This window comes from Lepisosteus platostomus, chromosome 3 (genome assembly GCF_059453375.1).
Source record: "Lepisosteus platostomus isolate fLepPlt1 chromosome 3, fLepPlt1.hap1, whole genome shotgun sequence".
NCBI lineage: Eukaryota > Metazoa > Chordata > Actinopteri > Semionotiformes > Lepisosteidae > Lepisosteus > Lepisosteus platostomus.
Window position 1 is genome coordinate 3593678 of NC_142613.1, and position 23696 is coordinate 3617373.

General features: G+C 58.8%; 1 protein-coding gene across 3 annotated transcripts in view; it reads right to left on the reverse strand.

Annotated features, from left to right (window-relative positions):
* LOC148674121 (voltage-dependent L-type calcium channel subunit alpha-1D-like) overlaps positions 1-23696 on the reverse strand; it is a 50498-nt gene that overhangs the window by 22035 nt on the left and 4767 nt on the right. For all 3 annotated transcript variants that reach the window (XM_088623882.1, XM_088623883.1, XM_088623881.1), the window contains exons 4-27: positions 20514-20653; positions 18598-18740; positions 17282-17434; positions 15689-15885; positions 13910-14013; positions 13334-13494; positions 12597-12671; positions 11615-11696; positions 10766-10792; positions 10432-10592; positions 9518-9743; positions 9184-9391; positions 8862-8982; positions 8686-8770; positions 7411-7459; positions 7126-7174; positions 6453-6576; positions 6147-6276; positions 5789-5848; positions 4198-4304; positions 1630-1717; positions 1258-1365; positions 1008-1060; positions 180-326 (exon numbers count right to left, since the gene is read on the reverse strand). In XM_088623882.1, coding sequence (XP_088480008.1) covers positions 180-326; positions 1008-1060; positions 1258-1365; positions 1630-1717; positions 4198-4304; positions 5789-5848; positions 6147-6276; positions 6453-6576; positions 7126-7174; positions 7411-7459; positions 8686-8770; positions 8862-8982; positions 9184-9391; positions 9518-9743; positions 10432-10592; positions 10766-10792; positions 11615-11696; positions 12597-12671; positions 13334-13494; positions 13910-14013; positions 15689-15885; positions 17282-17434; positions 18598-18740; positions 20514-20653 — 2798 coding nt within the window. The remainder of the gene's footprint in view (positions 1-179; positions 327-1007; positions 1061-1257; positions 1366-1629; positions 1718-4197; positions 4305-5788; positions 5849-6146; positions 6277-6452; positions 6577-7125; positions 7175-7410; positions 7460-8685; positions 8771-8861; positions 8983-9183; positions 9392-9517; positions 9744-10431; positions 10593-10765; positions 10793-11614; positions 11697-12596; positions 12672-13333; positions 13495-13909; positions 14014-15688; positions 15886-17281; positions 17435-18597; positions 18741-20513; positions 20654-23696) is intronic.

Below are 23696 nucleotides of genomic sequence, written 5' to 3' on the forward strand. Positions count from 1 at the left end.
GAGAGAGGGGGACAGGGAAATGGCCGGAGAGAGAGAGACTCAGATACAGACGCGCTGTGCATCAGCTTAAGCAGCACTGGAATTAATCATCCATGCCAATAAAGTTCTTTAAATTTGAATTGAACTTAGATACATGTACAGACACGGGAGGACAGGGGGCGGACAGGGGGCGGACGTACGCAGGCCAGCCCTCGAAGGTGGACACAGTGAAGAGGGCCATCATGCCGCCCAGCACGTTGTCGAAGTTAAAGTCGCTGTTGTGCCAGATCCTCTCCCTCACCATGGGGTGACTCACGTCTCCGTCCTTGTACACGATGAAGGTGCCCCTGCCACACAGCAACAGCACCCCTAATCAGAGCCCGCTGCAGTACAGCAGGGCAAGAGGCACAATAGAGCCCAGCGAGATCAGGGGTCACAGCACAGTATGGCGTACAAAATCACAGAACAGTGCACTAAAGCCAGGGGGGATCAGGGTAAAAGCACAGAACAGAGCAGTAAATCACAGTACAGCCCAGTAAAGCCCAGCGAGATCAGGGGTCACAGCACAGTACGGCGTACAAAATCACAGAACAGTGCACTAAAGCCCAGGGGGATCAGGGTAAAAGCACAGAACAGAGCAGTAAATCACAGTACAGCCCAGTAAAGCCCAGCGAGATCAGGGGTCACAGCACAGTACATAGTACGAAACCACAGTACAGTGCACTAAAGCCCATAGGGATCAGGGTAAAAGCACAGTTAACTTCAGAAAAATCAGACTAAAATCACAGTACAGCTCAGTAAAGTTCAGCAACGTCACGATTAAATAAATCACAGTACACTGCAGTAAAAGCCAGTGAGATCTGGGTAAAAGCACAGCACAGCTGCGCCTCCCACAGCTTTGTCACACATAGACTGTACTGAACGTTACTGAACAGCACCGGGATAATACCACGCTGCCACCAGGGTATTTTTACACACAGCACTGACTCTCGCGCAGCTCTGCAGACCACACAGGGAGGGGCACTCACTTGCACTGCTCTGGCGTGTGCTTGGCCTCGTCCGTGCAGCTGTAGAACTTGCCCTGAGTGGTAACAGAATGAGGGGTTAGCCACAGTCTCCAGACAGGAGCAGGAGCAGGAGACGGGATGGCCCCAGGCCGCGGGGGCTGGTCACTGCCACGCACTGAGCGCAGCGCTGCTAGCCAGCCTGGAGCCCACCCGGATCACGGGATCCATCGTGTCGGAAGGAGCCGGAGCGAGCCCCCAGCGGCGCAGGTACCTTGAAGAGCTGCACCCCGATGCAGGCGAACATGAACTGCAGCAGCGTGGTGACGATCATGATGTTCCCGATGGTCCTGATGGCCACGAACACACACTGGACCACGTGCTGCCGGTGCACACGGACAGAGACACGCAGCGTCAGGGGAGCGCAGGGACACGGGCCCAGAGAGAGAGACAGAGGACACAGAGACCAGGGACAGAGACAAAGAGGACAGAGACAATGGGACAGAGAGAGACATGGAGACAGTTAGAGAGAACAGACAAACAAGGACAGAGAGAGAGAGACGTGGGGACAGAGAGTGAGAGAGAGAGAGAGAGAGAGTACAGAGACACAGAAAGCGAGACATGGAGACAGAGGACCTGCGTGTACCTTGAGCCCCTTGGCTCTGTTGATGGCCCTGAGGGGTCTCAGCACACGGAGCACCCTGAGGATCTTCACCACGGAGATGGCGCTGGAGCTGTGGGGAGTCACACACACAGTCACAGGGGCTGCACAGTCAGACACAACCCCAGCACCTACACTGACACTGCAGCCCTGTCCCCCAGTGGGCTGTAGGCCCATGACACAGCTGCAGTGCGCTTGTTCACAGTCCTGCCTACCGCAGTGGTTCCCAGCGCTGGCCCTGGGGGCCCACACACACCTGCTGGTTTGTGTTGCAGCCAGGCCCTCAGTTAAACCCTCAAACCCTTCAGGGACTTAATAAGAATACTAAGATTTATTTGAACTGTTTGCTCCCAGCTCTTTTAAATCATTTTGCTTTACATAATAAATTAAATCTCAAACCGCTTACATCCATTAAGGCCTCAGCTGTCTAATTAAAGGGGGGCTGGAGTGAAAACCAGCAGGTGTGGGGGTCACTGGAACCAGGATTGGGGACCACTGATCTGGCCTGTGGGGCACTGCACTGTTCTCCTCAGCCCAGCAGAGGGCAGTATATCCCAGTGTGCACCTCTAATCCAGTCCCTGCCTGTCAGCCCAGCAGAGGGCAGTATATCCCTTTGTGAGCCTCTGCTCCAGTCAGCCCAGCAGAGGGCAGTATATCCCTTTGTGAGCCTCTGCTCCAGTCAGCCCAGCAGAGGGCAGTATATCCCTGTGTGCCTCTGCTCCAGTCAGCCCAGCAGAGGGCAGTATATCCCTGTGAGCCTCTGCTCCAGTCAGCCCAGCAGAGGGCAGTATATCCCTGTGTGCCTCTGCTCCAGTCAGCCCAGCAGAGGGCAGTATATCCCTGTGTGCCTCTGCTCCAGTCAGCCCAGCAGAGGGCAGTATATCCCTGTGTGCCTCTGCTCCAGTCAGCCCAGCAGAGGGCAGTATATCCCTGTGTGCCTCTGCTCCAGTCAGCCCAGCAGAGGGCAGTATATCCCTGTGTGCCTCTGCTCCAGTCAGCCCAGCAGAGGGCAGTATATCCCTGTGAGCCTCTGCTCCAGTCAGCCCAGCAGAGGGCAGTATATCCCTGTGTGCCTCTGCTCCAGTCAGCCCAGCAGAGGGCAGTATATCCCTGTGAGCCTCTGCTCCAGTCAGCCCAGCAGAGGGCAGTATATCCCTGTGTGCCTCTGCTCCAGTCAGCCCAGCAGAGGGCAGTATATCCCTGTGTGCCTCTGCTCCAGTCAGCCCAGCAGAGGGCAGTATATCCCTGTGTGCCTCTGCTCCAGTCAGCCCAGCAGAGGGCAGTATATCCCTGTGTGCCTCTGCTCCAGTCAGCCCAGCAGAGGGCAGTATATCCCTGTGTGCCTCTGCTCCAGTCCCTGCCCGTCGCTCAAGCTGTGAAAGGCCCACTGCCCTCCCTGCTGTGGGACGCCCTTGCTCATACACGCTCCTGCCCTCAGAGACTTTTAACCCCCTCCCCGGCCTCCCCACCACCTCACGCCTCCGCGTTGTCGTCTCGTCTACCTCCCGCGCCACAGCGTCTCCCCTCTCACGCCTGCGTCCACAGGAGCACGCGCGCGGGACCTCAGCCCTCTCTTATGTGCGCTCTTCTCTATATTCTGTGATCATACTCCTATTCTGTCGTTTGTGCTGCGATGATTTAATTGCAACCTATTTGATGGCTTTTGTATACTGCAATCCACCTGTGTGCTTGGGCCTAAGAGACCTGCCACCGAAGAGTGGAGCATGCGCTTATGAAACTCCTCCCCTTCCCCCCAGCTTCCCACAGATCCACTGCCTTCCCAGCTGCAGGGGGCTTCGGGAACGTTAACCCAGGGTCCTGCCGAGGGCAACCTGGATTATTTCTGCAGAGGCTCCCTCAGCACGCAGGAGCAGAGGCACTTCCGATGGGCTGAAAGGTCCGTCGTCCTCCTCTGTGTGACCGACGGGGACGATCTCAGCCAGGAGCACGTCCGCTCTGGACGGACGCCGATCAATGGCCAGATCGGACAGACGGGCGGGCAGGCAGACTCTGCGAGAGCGCTACAGGGAGGCTTCGCTCCCAGCGGGCAGGGCAGCGTCGCCCCGGATCAGCCCGAGCGTGTCCCTGGGTCGCAGGGCGCGGTGCCACCCCCCCCTGCCAGCGGCGGCATTAACCCTTCAGGTCCGCGGGAAGCCGATCCTGCTGAACGCACTTCCACGCGGCTGGCGTCTCATGCCTGGGGCTCAGCTGGTTTGAGTTCAGTCACATGCTGTTCAGGGACAGCTGAGCACGAAGGGCACGATATACTGTACATCTTTTCCTAACGCCCTACTCTATTGTCCTGCCTGGGAGAGATTATTTAAAGACAGAACTCCAGGGGCTCTGTATGAGAGATCTTATCTGCAGACATAGTTCCACCACTGGAATCACCTTTTCCCTGCTGGACCCGACACAAAAGCACGGACCGGTCTTTGGAGCACTGTTCAGCCACTACGTGTTTGACCACCAGATGGAAAAAAAGACAACATCCGGCCTTCCCAATCTGGGAACAGCACTGCTGCTCAGGGGGGAAGCAGAGGACCCCAACTCACTGGATCCCAAAGGAGATGAGCGACACGCTGACCACCAGCAGGTCCAGCAGGTTGAACCAGTTGCGGCAGAAGGAGCCCTTGTGGAGGAAAGCGCCGTGAACCGTCATCTGGAACACAGCACAGACACCTGAGCGAGACAGCGGGGACAGGAGCACAGCACAGACACCTGAGCGAGACAGCAGGGACAGGAGCACAGCGCAGACACCTGAGCGAGACAGCGGGGACAGGAGCACAGCACGGACACCTGAGCGAGACAGCGGGGACAGGAGCACAGCACGGACACCTGAGCGAGACAGCGGGGACAGGGGCACAGCACAGACACCTGAGCGAGACAGCGGGGACAGGGGCACAGCACAGACACCTGAGCGAGACAGCGGGGACAGGAGCACAGCACAGACACCTGAGCGAGACAGCGGGGACAGGAGCACAGCACAGACACCTGAGCGAGACAGCTGGGACAGGAGCACAGCACAGACACCTGAGCGAGACAGCGGGGACAGGGGCACAGCACAGACACCTGAGCGAGACAGCGGGGACAGGAGCACAGCACAGACACCTGAGCGAGACAGCGGGGACAGGAGCACAGCACAGACACCTGAGCGAGACAGCGGGGACAGGGGCACAGCACAGACACCTGAGCGAGACAGCGGGGACAGGAGCACAGCACAGACACCTGAGCGAGACAGCGGGGACAGGGGCACAGCACAGACACCTGAGCGAGACAGCGGGGACAGGAGCACAGCACAGACACCTGAGCGAGACAGCGGGGACAGGAGCACAGCACAGACACCCGAGCGAGACAGCGGGGACAGGAGCACAGCACAGACACCCGAGCGAGACAGCGGGGACAGGGGCACAGCACGGACACCTGAGCGAGACAGCGGGGACAGGGGCACAGCACAGACACCCGAGCGAGACAGCGGGGACAGGGGCACAGCACGGACACCTGAGCGAGACAGCGGGGACAGGAGCACAGCACAGACACCCGAGCGAGACAGCGGGGACAGGAGCACAGCACAGACACCTGAGCGAGACAGCGGGGACAGGAGCACAGCGCAGACACCCGAGCGAGACAGCGGGGACAGGAGCACAGCACGGACACCTGAGCGAGACAGCGGGGACAGGAGCACAGCACGGACACCCGAGCGAGACAGCGGGGACAGGAGCACAGCACGGACACCTGAGCGAGACAGCGGGGACAGGAGCACAGCACAGACACCCGAGCGAGACAGCGGGGACAGGGGCACAGCACGGACACCTGAGCGAGACAGCGGGGACAGGAGCACAGCATGGACACCTGAGCGAGACAGCGGGGACAGGGGCACAGCGCAGACACCCGAACGAGACAGCGGGGACAGGAGCACAGCACAGACACCTGAGCGAGACAGCGGGGACAGGAGCACAGCATGGACAAATGAATGAGAGCTGGGATTTCACACTAGAAAGGGGCTGGACAGCACAGGGTCAGGAACAGGGGCTGGAAGCGACTGAATTCCCAGTGTGCAGAGAGGGATGACTACACAGACGCATCTCTACACACAGAGCCAGGCAGACAGACACACACACGTACACACGACAGGTGGAGAAATACCTTGAGCAGGATTTCCACGGTGAAGATGGAGGTGAAGGCGTAGTCAGCGTACCCCAGGACCTGAAGGCCAGAGACAGAATTCACCCTGCAGCTCTCACTGCGATTTGCTGCTTTCCCATGATAACCCCTCCCCCTCCAGCGGCTAACACACCTGCTCTGTGCAATCTGATAGGTCATTAGCTTGAGATAGGCCCGCCTCCCGGTGACTGACACACATACGATACCAAACAAAGGCTCCGGATGGGACGACCACGCCCACCCACGGAGTGATGTATACCACACACACTGGGTGCGCGGCCAGGCCATTCCCAGTCAGGAAGCACTCCGGAATCGGCCCTTCACAGCGATCGACACTCACGGTGTTCCTGAAGGAGTGCGCCCTGATCGGGTCCTCGGCGGCCAGGGAAATGCTGCTGAGGATGATGAAGACGAGGATGAGGTTGGTGAAGATGTGATGGTGGATCAGCTTGTGGCAGGCCACTCTCAACCTGCAGGCAGACAGGAAGAGACAGGGGGAGCGTTCTGTGGCAGGCCAGTCGGCCAGAGACGGGGGCTCAGACAGAGACAGGGGCGCAGGCAGCCAGGGACGGGGGACCAGTCAGCCAGGGACGGGGGGCGCAGGCAGTCAGGGACGGGGGGCGCAGGCAGAGAACGCCCAGCTCACGGGTTGGTGCTGCTCAGGCAGAAGAAGGCGCTGCCCTCGGGAATGGGGACCACTTTCTCCTTGGGGGTGAAGTCGGCCAGCTTGTCGATGTTGGAGCTGGACTGGGTCTCCGAAACTGCGTCCTCTTCACCAGCGACGGGGACATGGAGCAGTACAGGGGGAGAGGAAGGGAGGAGGGATTAATTCCACTCCGGATTTCATTTTATGCACTTGCTAAACCCTCTTATATTTTCTCAAAGGAATCAGGGATGGGAACCATTACACACAACAAGAAATACAGCCAACGAACTAAGACAGAGGAGCCCCAGGCCATGTTAACCACCCAGTGCGAAGAGCTGCCACACAGCAGGTCTGTTTTAGCTGTGTGAAGGTCAGAGCTCTAACTTGACGATCTTGACGTCACCCCTCACGAACGACAAGACATTCTGACGTCATCAACCCACAGCACGCTGCATCATGAGTCGATAACGATGGCAGAAATACGCTGCCAAGTTTCATAGCAAATCTGAAATGAACGGAACTCGAGCGAAGAAGCACAGAATGAACAAAATCCTGGAAATGACCACACTACCCTCCAGCGAGGCTTCTGAGCTCCATTGACAGCGCATACGTCAACCCTGTCTCTTTTTAGACAAAGCTTGTGTGCTTTTCTCAACGAGGGGGCCTTGCTCACCACCTCCATCGCTCCCTTCCTCCTCCTCCCCATAGTCATCCATGTTGACCTGCAGGGGGCGACAGAGAGAGGCAGGGGAGGGTCAGAATAGGAGCCGGACGTACACTGGACTTTACTGCGAGAGACAGGAATACAGAAGGATGAAGGGGGAGAGAACGGGGGTAAGAACAGAAAGCAGGGAGAGCAAGAGAAACAGAAGCCCAGAGAGACAGGAAGAGAGAGGGACAGACAAGGAGATGCAGCAGTTTCTCCCTTAACAGGAAGCATTCCTCCGGATGGTCTCACCTTCACATCTCCGTTCTCTCCTGCCTGTTTCGCCTCTTCCTTCCCTTCTCTGGAAGAGACAGGAGGAGGAAGCGCTGGTTAGCAACTGCAGCAGCACACATCCTGCACCCCTCCGTCTCAGTGCCGGAGCACGGCACCGGAACAGATTCTTAAGACCACTCGATCGGCCCTCCCCACGACTGCACATCGGACTCGCTGCAAGTTAAATATTCTGGGCAGGTACAGCTCGCAGCAAAACCTGGCACGGGCCGAACAGCTATTCAATAGGAGTGCAACAGCATCAAGAGTCTCATTGACCTCCCTGTGCTGCTCCATTGACCACACAGCAACCAGCTGAGCTGTCAGGGTTCGAGAGAGAGAACAGAGGGGTCAGGTGAGCTGTCGGGGTTCGAGAGAGAGGACAGAGGGGTCAGGTGAGCTGTCAGGGTTCGAGAGAGAGAACAGAGGGGTCAGGTGAGCTGTCGGGGTTCGAACAGAGGGGTCAGGTGAGCTGTCGGGGTTCGAGAGAGAGAACAGAGGGGTCAGGTGAGCTGTCGGGGTTCGAGAGAGAGAACAGAGGGGTCAGGTGAGCTGTCGGGGTTCGAGAGAGAGAACAGAGGGGTCAGGTGAGCTGTCGGGGTTCGAGAGAGAGAGAACAGAGGGGTCAGGTGAGCTGTCGGGGTTCGAGAGAGAGAGCAGAGGGGTCAGGTGAGCTGTCGGGGTTCAAGAGAGAGAACAGAGGGGTCAGGTGAGCTGTCGGGGTTCGAGAGAGAGAGAACAGAGGGGTCAGGTGAGCTGTCGGGGTTCGAGAGAGAGAGAACAGAGGGGTCAGGTGAGCTGTCGGGGTTCGAGAGAGAGAGCAGAGGGGTCAGGTGAGCTGTCGGGGTTCGAGAGAGAGAACAGAGGGGTCAGGTGAGCTGTCGGGGTTCGAGAGAGAGAAAACAGAGGGGTCAGGTGAGCTGTCAGGGTTCGAGAGAGAGAGCAGAGGGGTCAGGTGAGCTGTCGGGGTTCGAGAGAGAGAAAACAGAGGGGTCAGGTGAGCTGTCGGGGTTCGAGAGAGAGAAAACAGAGGGGTCAGGTGAGCTGTCGGGGTTCGAGAGAGAGAAAACAGAGGGGTCAGGTGAGCTGTCGGGGTTCGAGAGAGAGAACAGAGGGGTCAGGTGAGCTGTCGGGGTTCGAGAGAGAGAAAACAGAGGGGTCAGGTGAGCTGTCGGGGTTCGAGAGAGAGAACAGAGGGGTCAGCTGAGCTGTCGGGGTTCGACCAGAGGGGTCAGAAGAAGAAACAGGGACCGTCACCCTTTGCCCTTCTTGTCGGAGTTGACAGTGTCGGCGTCGGCCAGGTTGTCCACGGCGATGGCCAAGAACACGTTCAGCAGGATGTCTGAGGGAGGAGGGAGGTTAAGAAGCAAACACACCGTGTCACCCCCTTCCCCCAGAACACAGCCAGAGCCAAGCAGAGACGGGCAGGATACAGTTTCCGCAGATGAAGAGGATGATGAAGTAGATGCAGACAATCATGCCAGGGAAGTAGGGTCCTCCGAACGCCATGATCCCGTCGTACATTACCGCATTCCAGTCCTCTCCCGTCAGGATCTGAGCCCGGTAGAGAGAGAGAGAGAGAGAGCACCGTTACTGCAGCATCGCACGAGGAAGCAAGTCCATGAGTGCTGGAGGGCAGCAGGGAGGGGGTGAGAGAGTGAGAGAGTGAGAGAGTGAGAGAGTAAAGGGAGTGAGGGCGTGAGGGAGTGAAGGAGTGAAGGAGTGAAGGAGTGAAGGAGTGAAAGGGTGAGAGACCTGGAAGACAGTGAGCAGGGCCTGGGGGAAGGTGTCGAAGGTGCTCCTCTTCGTCTGCGTTTCGTCGAAGTTGAACTTCCCGCCGAACAGCTGCATCCCCAGCAGGGCGAAGATGATGATGAAGAGGAAGAGCAGCAGCAGCAGGGAGGCGATGGACTTCATGGAGTTCAGCAGAGACGCCACCAGGTTGGACAGGGCTGTCCAGTGCCTGCGGGAGAGAGATCAGCCTGACTGAGGCCGGCAGCGCAGCGTGCCCGGCGTCAGTGCCAGGGGGGTAATCCCACAGACCGGGGGCCGCAGCGCCAGCTCGGTGGACAAGAAGAGGAGGGGGTACCGGGTGACCTTGAAGATGCGGAGCAGGCGGACACAGCGCAGCACGGAGATGCCCAGGGGCGGCATGATGCCGAACTCCACCAGGATGGTCTCCATGATGCCCCCACACACCACGAAGCAGTCGAAGCGGTTGAAGAACGCCACGAAGTAGCCCTGCAGGCCCAGGCTGTACATCTTGAGCAGCATCTCCAGGGTGAACAGGGACAGGAGGACCTTGTTCGCGATGTCTGGGGAAAGAGGGGTTAAAAAGATCGAGAGAACGAGGCCGTTACTTTCCCCTTTCCCAGACCTCTACTTCCAAGATGAGGACACTGCACTTCTTCATTTAGGTCAGCCATCTAGATTCTAGTACAGCTAATAAACTAGTTATGTCTGCAAATAATAACTAAATAGGAGCATGAGCAAAAACAGCAAATAAAATTCAAAAAGATTTAGATAAATTCAAGATTGGGCAAACTCCTGGCAGATGATGTTTAATGTTGATTAATCTGACATGCATGTAGCAAAAACAAATGATAGACAGAATATGGGGCACAGGGCCTGATGAGGCCTGATTCAACTTTGGACCAACACACAGCGGACAAACACACAGCCGCTGATGGGACAGGCTGACGGACCGACAGAGCTCAACAGAGCTACAGTACAAGAGCAGCACCAGCACACTCTCACAACAATCTCCACCCCCTCCCCCCAACACACAGGCACACAAGGACAGGCTGACGGACACACACAGCTGGACAGAGCTACAAGAGCAGCACCAGCACACCCTCACAACAAGCTCTTCCCTCCCCCTAACACACAGGGGCACAAGGACAGGCGGACGGACACACACAGCTGGACAGAGCTACAAGACCAGCGCCAGCATGCCCCTCACAGAAACACCCCCCCCCTCACCCCACGAACGGGGCCTCGTACCCTGCACCTGGGTGAGCCAGTCGGGCTGGTTGTAGTGCTCGGAGGCGATGGTCAGGGTGTTCAGGAAGACCAGGAGCAGCACCAGCCAATAGAACGTCACCGACTTCACCGCCACACGGCACCTCCGGCGGCAAGCCCGGTTCCAGCGCCGAAAGGCCCGGCTGGCGGCGGGGGGTTGGGGGGGGTGAGAAACACAATGTAGGAGAGGCTTCACTCCGAGTAGGGCAGCAGGAATAAAATGCCGGCAGACCGCGCCTACAGAAACTGCAAATACTGGGCAGTGCCAGGCGATGCCATGCTAAGTGAAAGACGAGAGGAGCCGTAGTGGCCTTACCAGGTTTTGTTCTTCATCATCTGAGCCCTGTCGGAAAAGAAAAGAAGGCAGACAGTTCAAAGGTCGGGAGCTCAGTCAGGTGTCTGCAGTCTGGCTGCTCTACACACGCCGCAGGCAGAGAGCAGCCTGCAGTCCTTCCCTGGCCCCGAGTCCTGGGAGGGAGGATTGCAGGGATATTCACAGGAATCAGGCTATAAGCAGTTCGCAAAAATCTTTATCTAAAATAGACAGAAGTGCAGAAGTGACCCCTGGCAGTGTCTTTGATAGTGTGCTCTGGCAGTGTGCTCTGACAGTGAGCCCTGGCAGTGTCACTGACAAGAGTGCTCTGACACTGAGCCCTGGCAGTGTCAGACAGCGAGCCCTGGCAGTGCGCTCTGACAGAGAGCCCTGGCAGTGCGCTCTGACAGAGAGCCCTGGCAGTGCGCTCTGACAGAGAGCCCTGGCAGTGCGCTCTGACAGAGAGCCCTGGGAGTGCGCTCTGACAGAGAGCCCTGGGAGTGTGCTCTGACAGTGTGCTCTGACATTGAGCCCTGGCAGTAAGCTCTGGCAGTGTGCTCTGATATTGAGCCCTGGCAGTGTGCTCTGACAGAGAGCCCTGGCAGTGTGCTCTGACAGAGAGCCCTGGCAGTGTGCTCTGACAGAGAGCCCTGGCAGTGTGCTCTGACAGTGTGCTCTGACATTGAGCCCTGGCAGTAAACTCTGGCAGTGTGCTCTGATATTGAGCCCTGGCAGTAAGCTCTGGCAGTGTGCTCTGACATTGAGCCCAGGCAGTGTCTCCTGCAGCGAGCCCTGGTAGTGAAATCTGATAGTGTCTCTGACAGTGAGCCCTAGCAGTGGCCTCAGACTTACATGCACAGAGCGCAGCAGTCCGCGTGCTCCTCCTCGATGTTCTCCGTGTTCTCAGAGGCCGTCTCGCTGGCCGGGAGGCTCGCTGGGACAGAGAAGACACACCCTGAAGCTCCACAGGACTCTTCCCGCAGTCCTGCCACACTAACACCACACACACAGTGCACAGCTCTGCGAGACTGCGGCTGTCCTCCACCACTGCGTGGCCCTGCGCCGTTTCACCATGACTTTACTGCGCTTTGCCACCCGCTCACCAGCTGGGCGCAAAAAAACACGCAGTAATGCCAACTGGACACAAAAACTACTGTGGGGAAATGTGAAGAGGCTAGGCCAAGAAACGATGAATCGGCCGAATCCGAATCTTTTGGAAGCAGAACCCACGTGTGCTCCGGGTTAGTTGTGATTGACATTTACTGTGCTGTGCAGAGGTCACCCAGCGCTCTGGAAGAGATTAAACACTCCTGGACCGGGCAGACCGCTCGTGACCCGGAAGTGCTTCATGCCCTGGCCGTGCCCCAAGTGTCCGTGCGCGTAAGTACTGTACAGGCCACAGCACCGTCATAGCGGCTGGGAACTGGCACAAAAGCGAGATGAAATCTCGATCCTGACAGAAAGGCATTTTGTTTTGAGTTCCATATAAGTCACGTGTGCTCAGTCGTGGTCATAGAGGGTCTGTGAGTTCGGTGAGGTTTTCTAGACCTCTTTAAAACAGCCAGGAGCCGAGCTGGAAGGAAAACTCAGAGACACGCCAGCCCCTCCTGGACCAGGACAGGCGATGGACGAGGGAGGGAGAGGGGGGGGAGAGTTTGTTTTTGGAAGGGCACGGACCGTAATGACCAGACACTTGCGTGCAGGACAGCGGTTCAGCAAAGGTTTGAACTGAGTTTTAATTTGTTTGCGGAAAGCCCAGCTGTGCAGCAGAGACACAGAGACACAGAGCCGCGCGGTGCGATGGACAGGGAGAACAGCGGACGCGCAGCGGTACCGTGAGTCTCGTTGGAGTGACTGAACCAGCCGTGCTTCCCTCTCTTCTTGTCCGAGAGATCGGCCAGCGTGACGCCTGCTCGCCCCCGCAGAGCACGGACAGAGAGAGAGAGAGAAGGAGGTCAAATTCATGAAGAATGACCACAGTCAACTCCCCTGACAGGACACCCAGCTTCCTTAAAACAACGGAAAGGCTACAGTTTTTAAACCCAGCTTTGCCTTGTACAAACGCACACCCGGACTGTGGTCAGATGCCGTGCCATTGCCCACTTTACCTCCACATGTGCCTAGGCTCCTGCGTGAGCGTCTGCATCAGGCCCTGCAAGTGGCACACTGCCAGGCTACACCTGTGCCTCTTCCTGCTGAGCCTGGAGCTTGGTGTGGTCACTGGCTGCTGATGTCACTGCGATCTGCCTGCACTCAGGCAGCAGAGCCGGGGCTCAAAATCAAAACCTCGCTCCACACACCTCAATGCTCACCCCAGCTGTGTCCTCCTCTCCACCTCAAGCTGCTAACTGTAGGTGGCTGATGCATGCTGGGAATATAAAACATGGGTCCTGCCCAAGGAGGCTGACTGGAGAGAGTCCCGTCAGCCCTGTCTGGTGTGCTTCTCTCAGCGCACCAGAGAGCGCAGGGAGAGACTGGCGCCTCTGGGCGTTTACGAAAAACCGGCATGATGGAGTTTCCCCTTCCGGACCAGCCCGGAGGGGGAGGCGAGGACGAAGAAGCCGCGCTCACGCCTGTGGCCGTCCCCGTCCTCCTCGTCCTCCGGGTCGATGTCCTCGGCCTGCGTGATCCAGTCCATGTAGCCCGTCAGGTCCTCCTCCATCTGCTGCTTCTCCCGGAGCTTCTGGAAGTCGCCCCGGGCCTTGGCCTTCTCTCGCTCCTTGGAGAACTCTCTGGGGGCAGAGGGGAGAGGGCAGGGGGTTAGGGTGCAGGGGCACACCCACACGAGGCCAGACAGGGAGAGGAGATTGGAGAGAGAGACAGGGAGAGGTGAGAGACAGAAGGGGAAAAGGGAGAGAGAGAGGAGATCGGTGAGAGAGAGATGGGGATAGGAGATCAGAGAGAGAGACAGGGAAAGGTGAGAGAGGAGATCAGAGAGAGAGACAGGGAAAGATGTGAGAGAGAGGAGATCAGAGAGACAGAGATGGCGATAGGAGATCAGAGAGACAGGGAAAGGTGAGAGACGAAGAGGGCAGGATAAAGCAGGAAAACATCAAACAAACTCAAGCAAATGGCCTGAAAGACCCAGAAACTCTGAGGCTCAGTCTCTCAGACACACAGGAAGCACTGAGAAGGGGGGACACCGACCCACTCAGGACACCCAAGACGAGGTTGAGGACGAAGAAGGACCCGAAGATGACGAGGCTGACGAAGTAAACCCAGGGCAGCTCGTAGCCCATGGCATCGTTCATCTGCACAGACAGGGACACACAGAGAGAGGCAGTCAGAGCGAGGCAGGGAGGCAGCGAGGGGAGCGGGGGTGTGAGAGTGAGGCAGTCAGAGCGAGGCAGGGAGGCAGCGTGGGGAGCGGGGGGGTGAGAGTGAGGCAGTCAGAGCGAGGCAGGGAGGCAGCGAGGGGAGCGGGGGGGTGAGAGTGAGGCAGTCAGAGCGAGGCAGGGAGGCAGCGAGGGGAGCGGGGGTGTGAGAGCGAGGCAGTCAGAGCGAGGCAGGGAGGCAGCGTGGGGAGCGGGGGTGTGAGAGTGAGGCAGTCAGAGCGAGGCAGGGAGGCAGCGAGGGGAGCGGGGGTGTGAGAGTGAGGCAGTCAGAGCGAGGCAGGGAGGCAGCGAGGGGAGCGGGGGTGTGAGAGTGAGGCAGTCAGAGCGAGGCAGGGAGGCAGCGAGGGGAGCGGGGGTGTGAGAGTGAGGCAGTCAGAGCGAGGCAGGGAGGCAGCGAGGGGAGCGGGGGTGTGAGAGTGAGGCAGTGAGAGCGAGGCAGGGAGGCAGCGAGGGGAGCGGGGGTGTGAGAGTGAGGCAGTCAGAGCGAGGCAGGGAGGCAGCGAGGGGAGCGGGGGTGTGAGAGTGAGGCAGTGAGAGCGAGGCAGGGAGGCAGCGAGGGGAGCGGGGGTGTGAGAGTGAGGCAGTGAGAGCGAGGCAGGGAGGCAGCGAGGGGAGCGGGGGTGTGAGAGTGAGGCAGTGAGAGCGAGGCAGGGAGGCAGCGAGGGGAGCGGGGGTGTGAGAGTGAGGCAGTCAGAGCGAGGCAGGGAGGCAGCGAGGGGAGCGGGGGTGTGAGAGTGAGGCAGTGAGAGCGAGGCAGGGAGGCAGCGAGGGGAGCGGGGGTGTGAGAGTGAGGCAGTGAGAGCGAGGCAGGGAGGCAGCGAGGGGAGCGGGGGTGTGAGAGTGAGGCAGTCAGAGCGAGGCAGGGAGGCAGCGAGGGGAGCGGGGGTGTGAGAGTGAGGCAGTCAGATTTTACTTCCAAGTCATCTCGAAAATCACCTTGACTGATTAGCTTGCCCACTCCCCCCCCCCGTCTGAAATTTCACTCGCCGAAAAGCTTAAAGGGCCACTTAAAGGGCACAGAGGTGAGCCACGAACCCTGCCGATCCAGGGCTCTCCCGGCCCCGTGCCACAGCAGGGAGGAGGGACGAGGCCGGGCTTCAGGCTGGAGGTTTCCCTGGCAATGGAGCACCCTCTCTTGTTGCCAGGGAAACCACAAGCCACCCCAGTGCCTCCTCTGTGCTCCTCTCTCCTCGGGAGCATCCTTCCCCCGTTTAAAACCCCCACACGCCTCACGCCGCAGGTGCAAGGAGCCACGTTCCTGCCGCAGCTTTCTGGAACGCGGCACTGTCCCACATTCTGCACGCCGCCCTTGGCGGAGTCCACCCTGCGCCGCGGCGGGCTTATTTTAAAAACTGGGCCAGCAGCGCAGAGAGGCAGGGGAAGAGGGAGCCGAGGGAAGGTCACGGTGCCGCTGAACACCGGCAAGCGGAGGCGCTTCTTCACCGAGGGGCCGTGAGGGGGGGGGGACGAGCCAGCCCGCCAGCCCGCTGCAGCCGAGACCCCGGTCTCTTTCACGAAACAGCCGGGCGAGGTCCTGGGATTCACAAACCCGAACGCGCCGTCTGCAGACCCGGCGCGGTCGGAGCCTCACCCAGTACAGCACGTCGGTCCAGCCCTCCATGGTGATGCACTGGAACACCGTCAGCATGGCGAAGAAGAAGTTGTCGAAGTTGGTGATGCCGCCGTTGGGCCCGTCCCACCTGCCGCGGCACTCGGTCCCGTTGAGCAGGCACTGCCGGCCGTGGCCCGCGAAGGCGCAGGGGGCGGGGTCGTCCTCCACGTTGATGTCTGGCCAGCGGGAGGGAGCGGGGCAGGGCGTGAGCACCGGGCGAGACCGCGTCACGCACACGCACGCACACTGCTGCGCAGACACTGATGTGCACAGACACCGACGTGCGCAGCAATGCGCAGACACACGCAGACACCGACAGGTGCAGCAATCCGCAGACACACGCAGACACTGATGTGCGCAGACACATGCAGACACGTGCAGCAATGCGCAGACAAAAGCAGACACCGACAGGTGCAGCAATGCGCAGACACACGCAGACAACGATGTGCACAGACACACGCAGACACCGATGTGCACAGACACACGCAGACACCGATGTGCACAGACACACGCAGACACCGATGTGCACAGACACACGCAGACACCGACACGTGCAGCAATGCGCAGACACCGATGTGCGCAGACACACGCAGACACCGACACGTGCAGCAATGCGCAGACACCGACATGTGCAGCAATGCGCAGACACCGATGCGCGCAGACACCGATGTGCGCAGCAATGCGCAGACACCGATGCGCGCAGACACCGATGTGCGCAGCAATGCGCGCAGACACCGATGTGCGCAGCAATGCGCAGACACCGATGTGCGCAGCAATGCGCAGACACCGACGTGCGCAGACACCGATGTGCGCAGCAATGCGCGCAGACACCGATGTGCGCAGCAATGCGCAGACACCGACGTGCGCAGACACCGATGTGCGCAGCAATGCGCGCAGACACCGATGTGCGCAGCAATGCGCAGACACCGACGTGCGCAGACACCGATGTGCGCAGCAATGCGCAGACACCGACGTGCGCAGCAATGCGCAGACACCGACGTGCGCAGCAATGTGCAGACACCGACGTGCGCAGACACCGATGTGCAGACACGTGCAGACACATGCAGACACCGACGTGCGCAGACACACACAGACACCGATGTGGGCAGACACACACAGACACCGATGTGGGCAGACACACACAGACACCGACATGCACAGCCATGTGCACACACGCGCTGGCACGCGCACGCACACACACACACAAAGCCACCCAGATGAGCACAGAAAAACAGAATGGCCTTGCTCCAGAGGTGGGAACCTGAATACAGAAACTGAATATAAGGGGGCACACAGCCATGCAACACGGCCAACCACACACAGACGCAGGGGCACACAGATAACCGATTCTCCTCCGTCCTGCAGCCACTCCCCATATCTGTTTCTCTAAGGAGACCCAGCTGTCTAACCTGCAGGGGCAGGGCTCAAGCTCCAAACAACAGACACACTCAATCAGGAGGCCTGATTCTGCCTTCCATGTCCCCGACGTGCTGTACTATACTATACCGTGGTAATACTATAATCCACCACAGTAAACCCTGACAAGGGGGAGTGAGGAGGCTTAGTGCTGACCGGTGCCAACGTAGAAACAGGTTTTGTGCATCTTGCCGATAAAGAGCTCCAGGCCGATGATGGCGTAGATGATGATGACGAAGAGGACCAGCAGGGCAATGTGGAGGAGGGGCACCATGGCCTTCATAATGGAGTTCAGCACAATCTGTAGGCCTGGACACAGAGAGCAGAGTCAGACACACACAACAGGGCAGAGTCTGGCACACAGACCCACACTCGGGACAGTCAGAGAGACAGGCATGCTCAGGACAGAGTCAGAGGGGCAGATTCAGAGAGACAGGCATGCTCAGGACAGAGTCAGAGGGACAGATTCGGAGAGACAGGCATGCTCAGGACAGAGTCAGAGGGGCAGATTCAGAGAGACAGGCATGCTCAGGACAGAGTCAGAGGGGCAGATTCAGAGAGACAGGCATGCTCAGGACAGAGTCAGAGGGACAGATTCGGAGAGACAGGCATGCTCAGGACAGAGTCAGAGGGGCAGATTCAGAGAGACAGGCATGCTCAGGACAGAGTCAGAGGGACAGATTCGGAGAGACAGGCATGCTCAGGACAGAGTCAGAGGGGCAGATTCGGAGAGACAGGCATGCTCAGGACAGAGTCAGAGGGACAGATTCGGAGAGACAGGCATGCTCAGGACAGAGTCAGAGGGACAGATTCGGAGAGACAGGCATGCTCAGGACAGAGTCAGAGGGAAGATTCGGAGAGACAGGCATGCTCAGGACAGAGTCAGAGGGGCAGATTCAGAGAGACAGGCATGCTCAGGACAGAGTCAGAGGGACAGATTCGGAGAGACAGGCATGCTCAGGACAGAGTCAGAGGGGCAGATTCGGAGAGACAGGCATGCTCAGGACAGAGTCAGAGAGAGAATCGGAGAGACAGGCATATTTGGGACAGAGTCAGAGAGACAGGCGCACTCAGGCCAGAGTCAGAGGGACGGGCGCACTCAGGCCAGAGTCAGAGGGACAGGGTCAGAAGGACAGGCACACTCAGGCCAGAGTCAGAGGGACAGGGTCAGAGAGACAGGCGCACTCAGGCCAGAGTCAGAGGGACAGAGTCAGAGGGACAGGCGCACTCAGGCCAGAGTCAGAGGGACAGGGTCAGAGGGACAGGCGCACTCAGGCCAGAGTCAGAGGGACAGAGTCAGAGGGACAGGCGCACTCAGGCCAGAGTCAGAGGGACAGAGTCAGAGGGACAGGGTCAGAGGGACAGGCGCACTCAGGCCAGAGTCAGAGGGACAGGGTCAGAGGGACAGGGTCAGAGGGACGGGCGCACTCAGGACAGTCAGAGTCCGATAACGGGGGGGCCTGCGGACTCACTGGGCACTCCGGACACCAGCCGCAGGGGCCGCAGCACCCTGAAGGCTCGCAGGGCCTTGACGTCCAGGCCTCCCGGCTTGCCGCCCATGTGGTGGACCTCGCCGGGCTTGTGGGTCACCTGCTCCAGGACCACACTGAACAGCCTGCGGGGGGGACACAGACACGGGGGTCAGGGCCCGAGCCCCAGCTTCTCCCCCAAAACACCACTGGACCCCCCCCCAAACTCCCTCCCTCCCTCCCCACCAGGGGGACCAGGACCAGGGGACAAGAGCGCAGCAACTTTGGAGCAGGACAGCGACGTGGTCATCGTCCTGCCGATCTCCGTGGTCATCGCACACCTGTTGGGGGGGCATCGTTCCTGCAGAGCTCTCGGTTACACCCCCCCACCCTCAGCGGACCTAATAAAAGGATTAATGCGAGCTCTCTCAGTGTTTCCAGCTCTTAATCACGCTGCCTTTTATGTATTGTGTTTCGTAAGAGGCTTAAAATCTCCAACTTTCACACAGGAAAAAAAAATCTGTGAGCTCAATTAAGCGATCCATTAAGTCAAGAGCCGCGCTGGGACACACACCAGCAGCCCCCCGGCCCCCATGCTGAACGACTGGAGGTTCTTCAGACGCACTTAAACAGGAAACCTCTAACAGACTCAACACTGTCTACCCCCAACCCTAAAGTGAACTACAAAACCCTGAACCAGACTGGGGCAGGCTCCGTGTGTGGACTGGGCTGCTGTAATGCACGTCAGGGGGGTGGTGTGGTGCTCATTTTAATATGGCAGGGCTCTGCAGGAAGCCCAGCCTCCAGGTGTGCAGCGCCACATCTGCCTCCTCATCATCATCCTCCTCCTCATCATCTGCTGCTGCCCGGCTGTAACTCTCACTACAGCCCCCCTACGGGTACCCCCGCCAGGAACAGGGGAACACTGCCCCCTCTCCCAGCACCTGGGGAAGCGGGCCGGGCCGCTCTGTGCAGAGGACAGGGGAGAGCCGGGCTTCTCCTCCACTGGGCCCGGGAGTCTCGGGGCAGCAGGGGGGAGGAGAGCGAGACCGAGCCAGGGGTTCCGGGTCAGGCAGCCAGAGGGCCAGCAGCACCAGAGCCAGATTTATGCCAAGGGAATAAAAATTAACAATAATATCCTCACACTATTAACTCCCCTCCACCCCCACCAGTGTGCAGCCCCACCTGGATGATGCACCAGTCCTCTCCCCACACTCCAGCTCTCAGTGGGGAGGAGAGCAGAGTGATGAAGCCAGTTCAGAGAGGGGAGTTATCAGGAGGCCATGATTGGTAAAGGCCAGGGGGGAAATTTGGCCAGGACACTGGGGTAACACCCCTACTCTTTTCGAGAAACGCCCTGGATTTTTAGGACGGCGCCTTTTTACAGTCTAGTGTCCCCGTCCCTATACTGGGGCATTGGGACCCACACAGACCGCGGGGTGAGCACCCCCTACTGGCCCCACTAACACCTCTTCCAGCAGCAGCCTGAGCTTTCCCAGGAGGTCTCCCATCCAGGTACTGGCCAGGCTCACTCCTGCTTTGTTTTAATGGGCTGCCAGCTGGGAGCTGCAGGGTGATACAGCTGCTGGTCACAGAAGGGAGGAGGGAGTGGAGACGGAGCAGAGCCTGTGCCGCAGATCCTCAGGATACTTCAGCACCAAGACAGGAGGAGCCAGTGAGCAGAGCCACCGCAGTGCAAGAGGGAGGAAACCACGCAGAACTCCCAGAATAACTAAAAAAATTCTGGAATATCCCAGCTTTCCCCTCCTGAACCTTTCAAATCCCTCTTTTTATTTTACACCTAGAGCCCATACTGTATCCAGACTCAGTCCAGCTCTCCTGACAAGACCCCCCAGGGGAAGCAGCGGATCGCTCCGGAGACACGGCAGCGGGATTGCAGGAGGCGCGGAGAGATCTACCCCACGATGACGATGACGAAGTCCAGCAGGTTCCAGCCGTTGCGGATGTAGGAGCTCGGGTGCATCACCAGCCCGTAGGCCAGGATCTTGAGGAAGGTCTCGATGGTGAAGATGATGAGGAACACGTACTCCACTTGCTCCTGCGGGCAGAGGGAGGGGTGGCCGGGTGGGTCCGGCCCAGGACAGACACTCATTAGGAAGAAAACTCCGGACATGGGTACGGGCCACGAGAGCCGGGTTCGTCTCTCACAGTGGGGACCCCTGGCACCCCAAGTTTGCCCAGCAAAGCAGCACAGCCCTGGGGGGGGGGTGGGGTCAGTGCTGCGACTGCTCTGCGGCCCCCACCAACAACACCCCCTCCCCTCCATTAGCAGGACACCGCAGAGTTCAAACCGGCAAAGGGAATTCGCCAGCCTTTCACAGGATTACGCGTCTGGAATCATCCCTTTCTCTCCGCTGTCTGTCCCTCCAGATCGGCACAGACGCCCCAGCTGCCTCCCCTCCCCCCTGCCCCCCCCGACACACACAGACACTCTCTCCGGGTTAGAGCGTGTGTGTGTGAGAGAGAGAGGAGGAGATAAGCCGCTTATCAAGGACAGAGCTTTTACAGCAGAAGAATGATCCAACAGCTACAACCTATGCACTCCAACCCCCCACTGCTCCTGTACCCCTCTCTCCGCCTGTCCCTTCCCTGCCCCCCCTACCTGCACGGCCGTATTCATAAAGCACCAGCAGCAGAGACGCTCCTTCATTCTTGTTTCCGCAAGAACATCAACAGGACTCTAAGTCCCCCCCCCAGCTCCCAGGCCTCCTCTCCACGTCTCGACCCAAAAAGCACACCAAGACGAGCACAGGAATACCTTCAAACTGCCCATAGGCGCGGGGGGACATGCTGGAAAGGTAGGGAGGTCCCTTCTCAGGCCATCAAGGCCCATGGGGAAAGGGGGGAAAGGGACACCATTTTTCTTGACCATCCAACATCGGAGGTGGAGGTGATGTGGTCTATCACCCCCAGAAGGATTAACCCTGGTACTCACTTAGAGCTCAGGCTGAGTGGACCCGAGAGCCGTCCAGAGGGAATAAGAGGAAGCCCCATCGCTGTCCCCTACCTGGGATTGAACCCGGGACCTTCCCGTCAGGAGCTAGGCGCCCTCGCCCTCTGAGCCACCACGCTTTGTTAATCAAGCGCTAACTGGCCCCCAACCCAGCAGAAGCCACTGCTGGTGCTTCACAACCGGGCACTGGGGAGCCTCTCAGACCAGGACTGGTCAATCCCCGGGCCCTGGACTAGACCTTAATTGCTTGATGAGCCCAGGTGCTGCACGCGACTCTGGTCATTGAAGACGAGCTGCAGCACAGGTGCCCTGCCTTCGACACAGGCTCAAGGGGAGCCCGTCCGTTGCTGACCCCAGCACGCGAGCCAGCACACACGCCACAGCCACGCCGGGGCTGAGCCGAGAGAGGCCCTCCCCCCCCCTGCGTGATCAGTGCAGCCATGGGCCCCATCCCGTACCAAGCCCCTGCCCTCCTTGGGCAGCTGCCCACTGGCACAGACGGGATTCCTCCGGGAGAATCCCGATGCAGATCGGTCCAGGGCTCCCACTGGCGCGATGGGAGACGGAACAGGGGCGGGGCCATCAGTGGGCATGGACCCCCCAGGGAGTGCATGTGGGGTCACCCCTATGGACCCTACAGCTACAGCTCCCCGATTTGGCTCTGGTGGTGTAAGTCGGAGAAGACACTTGGGAGATACGAGGGGCAGAGGGGAGAGCATCTAGAATCAGGACTGGAGACGTTAAGTTAGAAGATTCAAGGTGACTGGGGAGGGGCATGAGAATGTTTACATTTTTTTTTTACATAGCACCATTAAAAGTGGCTTCTCAGGGCGCTTTACAGCACCTTAAAAAGAATACAAAAAAGCACATAATGAAGGGAGAGAGCAGAAGGACACAGTTACAATAAGGGTTTAGAATACAGCAGGAGAGCAGAGGGACAGACTCAGGACCCGCTGACCTGAAGGAGCAGGTCTGGAGAAAGGCAACTCGGCTGACGGCCTGCGAAGCTGAAAACCACGAAGGCCGTCCACCAGCGTCCACCGTCCACACTCCGTAACCACAGCAGCAGACACGGCTGCCGAAAGAACTCTCTCCGCTCTCCCCCGGGGGTGTGGACACGATCGGCTGGGACCCTCAGGCCACAGCTGTTCGCTGGTCATTCAGGTGAGTTCGGAATGAGCAAAATGACCAAATTAAGGAATCATGGGGTCAAATAAAGAGGCCTGTGTAGTGTACTGATAATTCCTTGCGTTTCTAGCACACTTTTCTCCCAGTGCTATTCACCGATGGAACCCGAAACGGATTGAAAGCGCTGTGCGATGGGAACCCGGCCCTTTCCGCCGTGCACAGGCCCGAGCGGAGTTCACTTCACCTGGAGCGGCCGGCCAAGCGGGGGATTAGTGCTAATCAGGGGATGTGGAATAAGCCCCTTACAGCACAGCTGAGCCCGGCAGGCCTGCTGCTGTTACCCGGTGTCTGGACTGAGCCGGGCTGGACCGCTCCCTCCATCCTATTCTCTCCGGGACAGCAACTTGGAAGAGCATCGGGGGGAAAACACAGACGTGCATCTTCTCCCTCTCTCTGCCACCTACTCCCTCCCTCCCTCCATCTTTTCCAAAGACGGGTTACACGGTCCAGAGACGAACAAGTGGACAAGATTGCAAACTGGGATGCAGGAAGACCTGGGGGACCAGAGGGGGGGTCCTCAAAGCGCTTGTTTGCCAACACCTCTTCGGATATGAAGAGACTCTTCCCGCCGGCTTCCGTAAGTTCCCAACCCGGAGCAGGGAGCCGCTGTGCGCTTCCTGCCAGGTCGGCCTACTGGGCTCCCCGCACAGGGCAGCCCGCTGCGGGTTCCTTTACCCTGACCTCTGAACTCTGACCTTCGACCTCCAGCACTGGCAGCGCTTGACAGTCCAAGTCCATATTTTAATGGAGTAAAGGAATATCATTCCTTACACTTATATAGCACTTTTGCTGGACCCTCTCCTCAAAGCTCTGTACAGGTAATGGGGATCCCCTCCACCCCCACCAGTGTGCAGCCCCACCTGGATGATGCACCAGTCCTCTCCCCACACACCAGCTCTCAGTGGGGAGGAGAGCAGACTGATGAAGCCAGTTCAGAGAG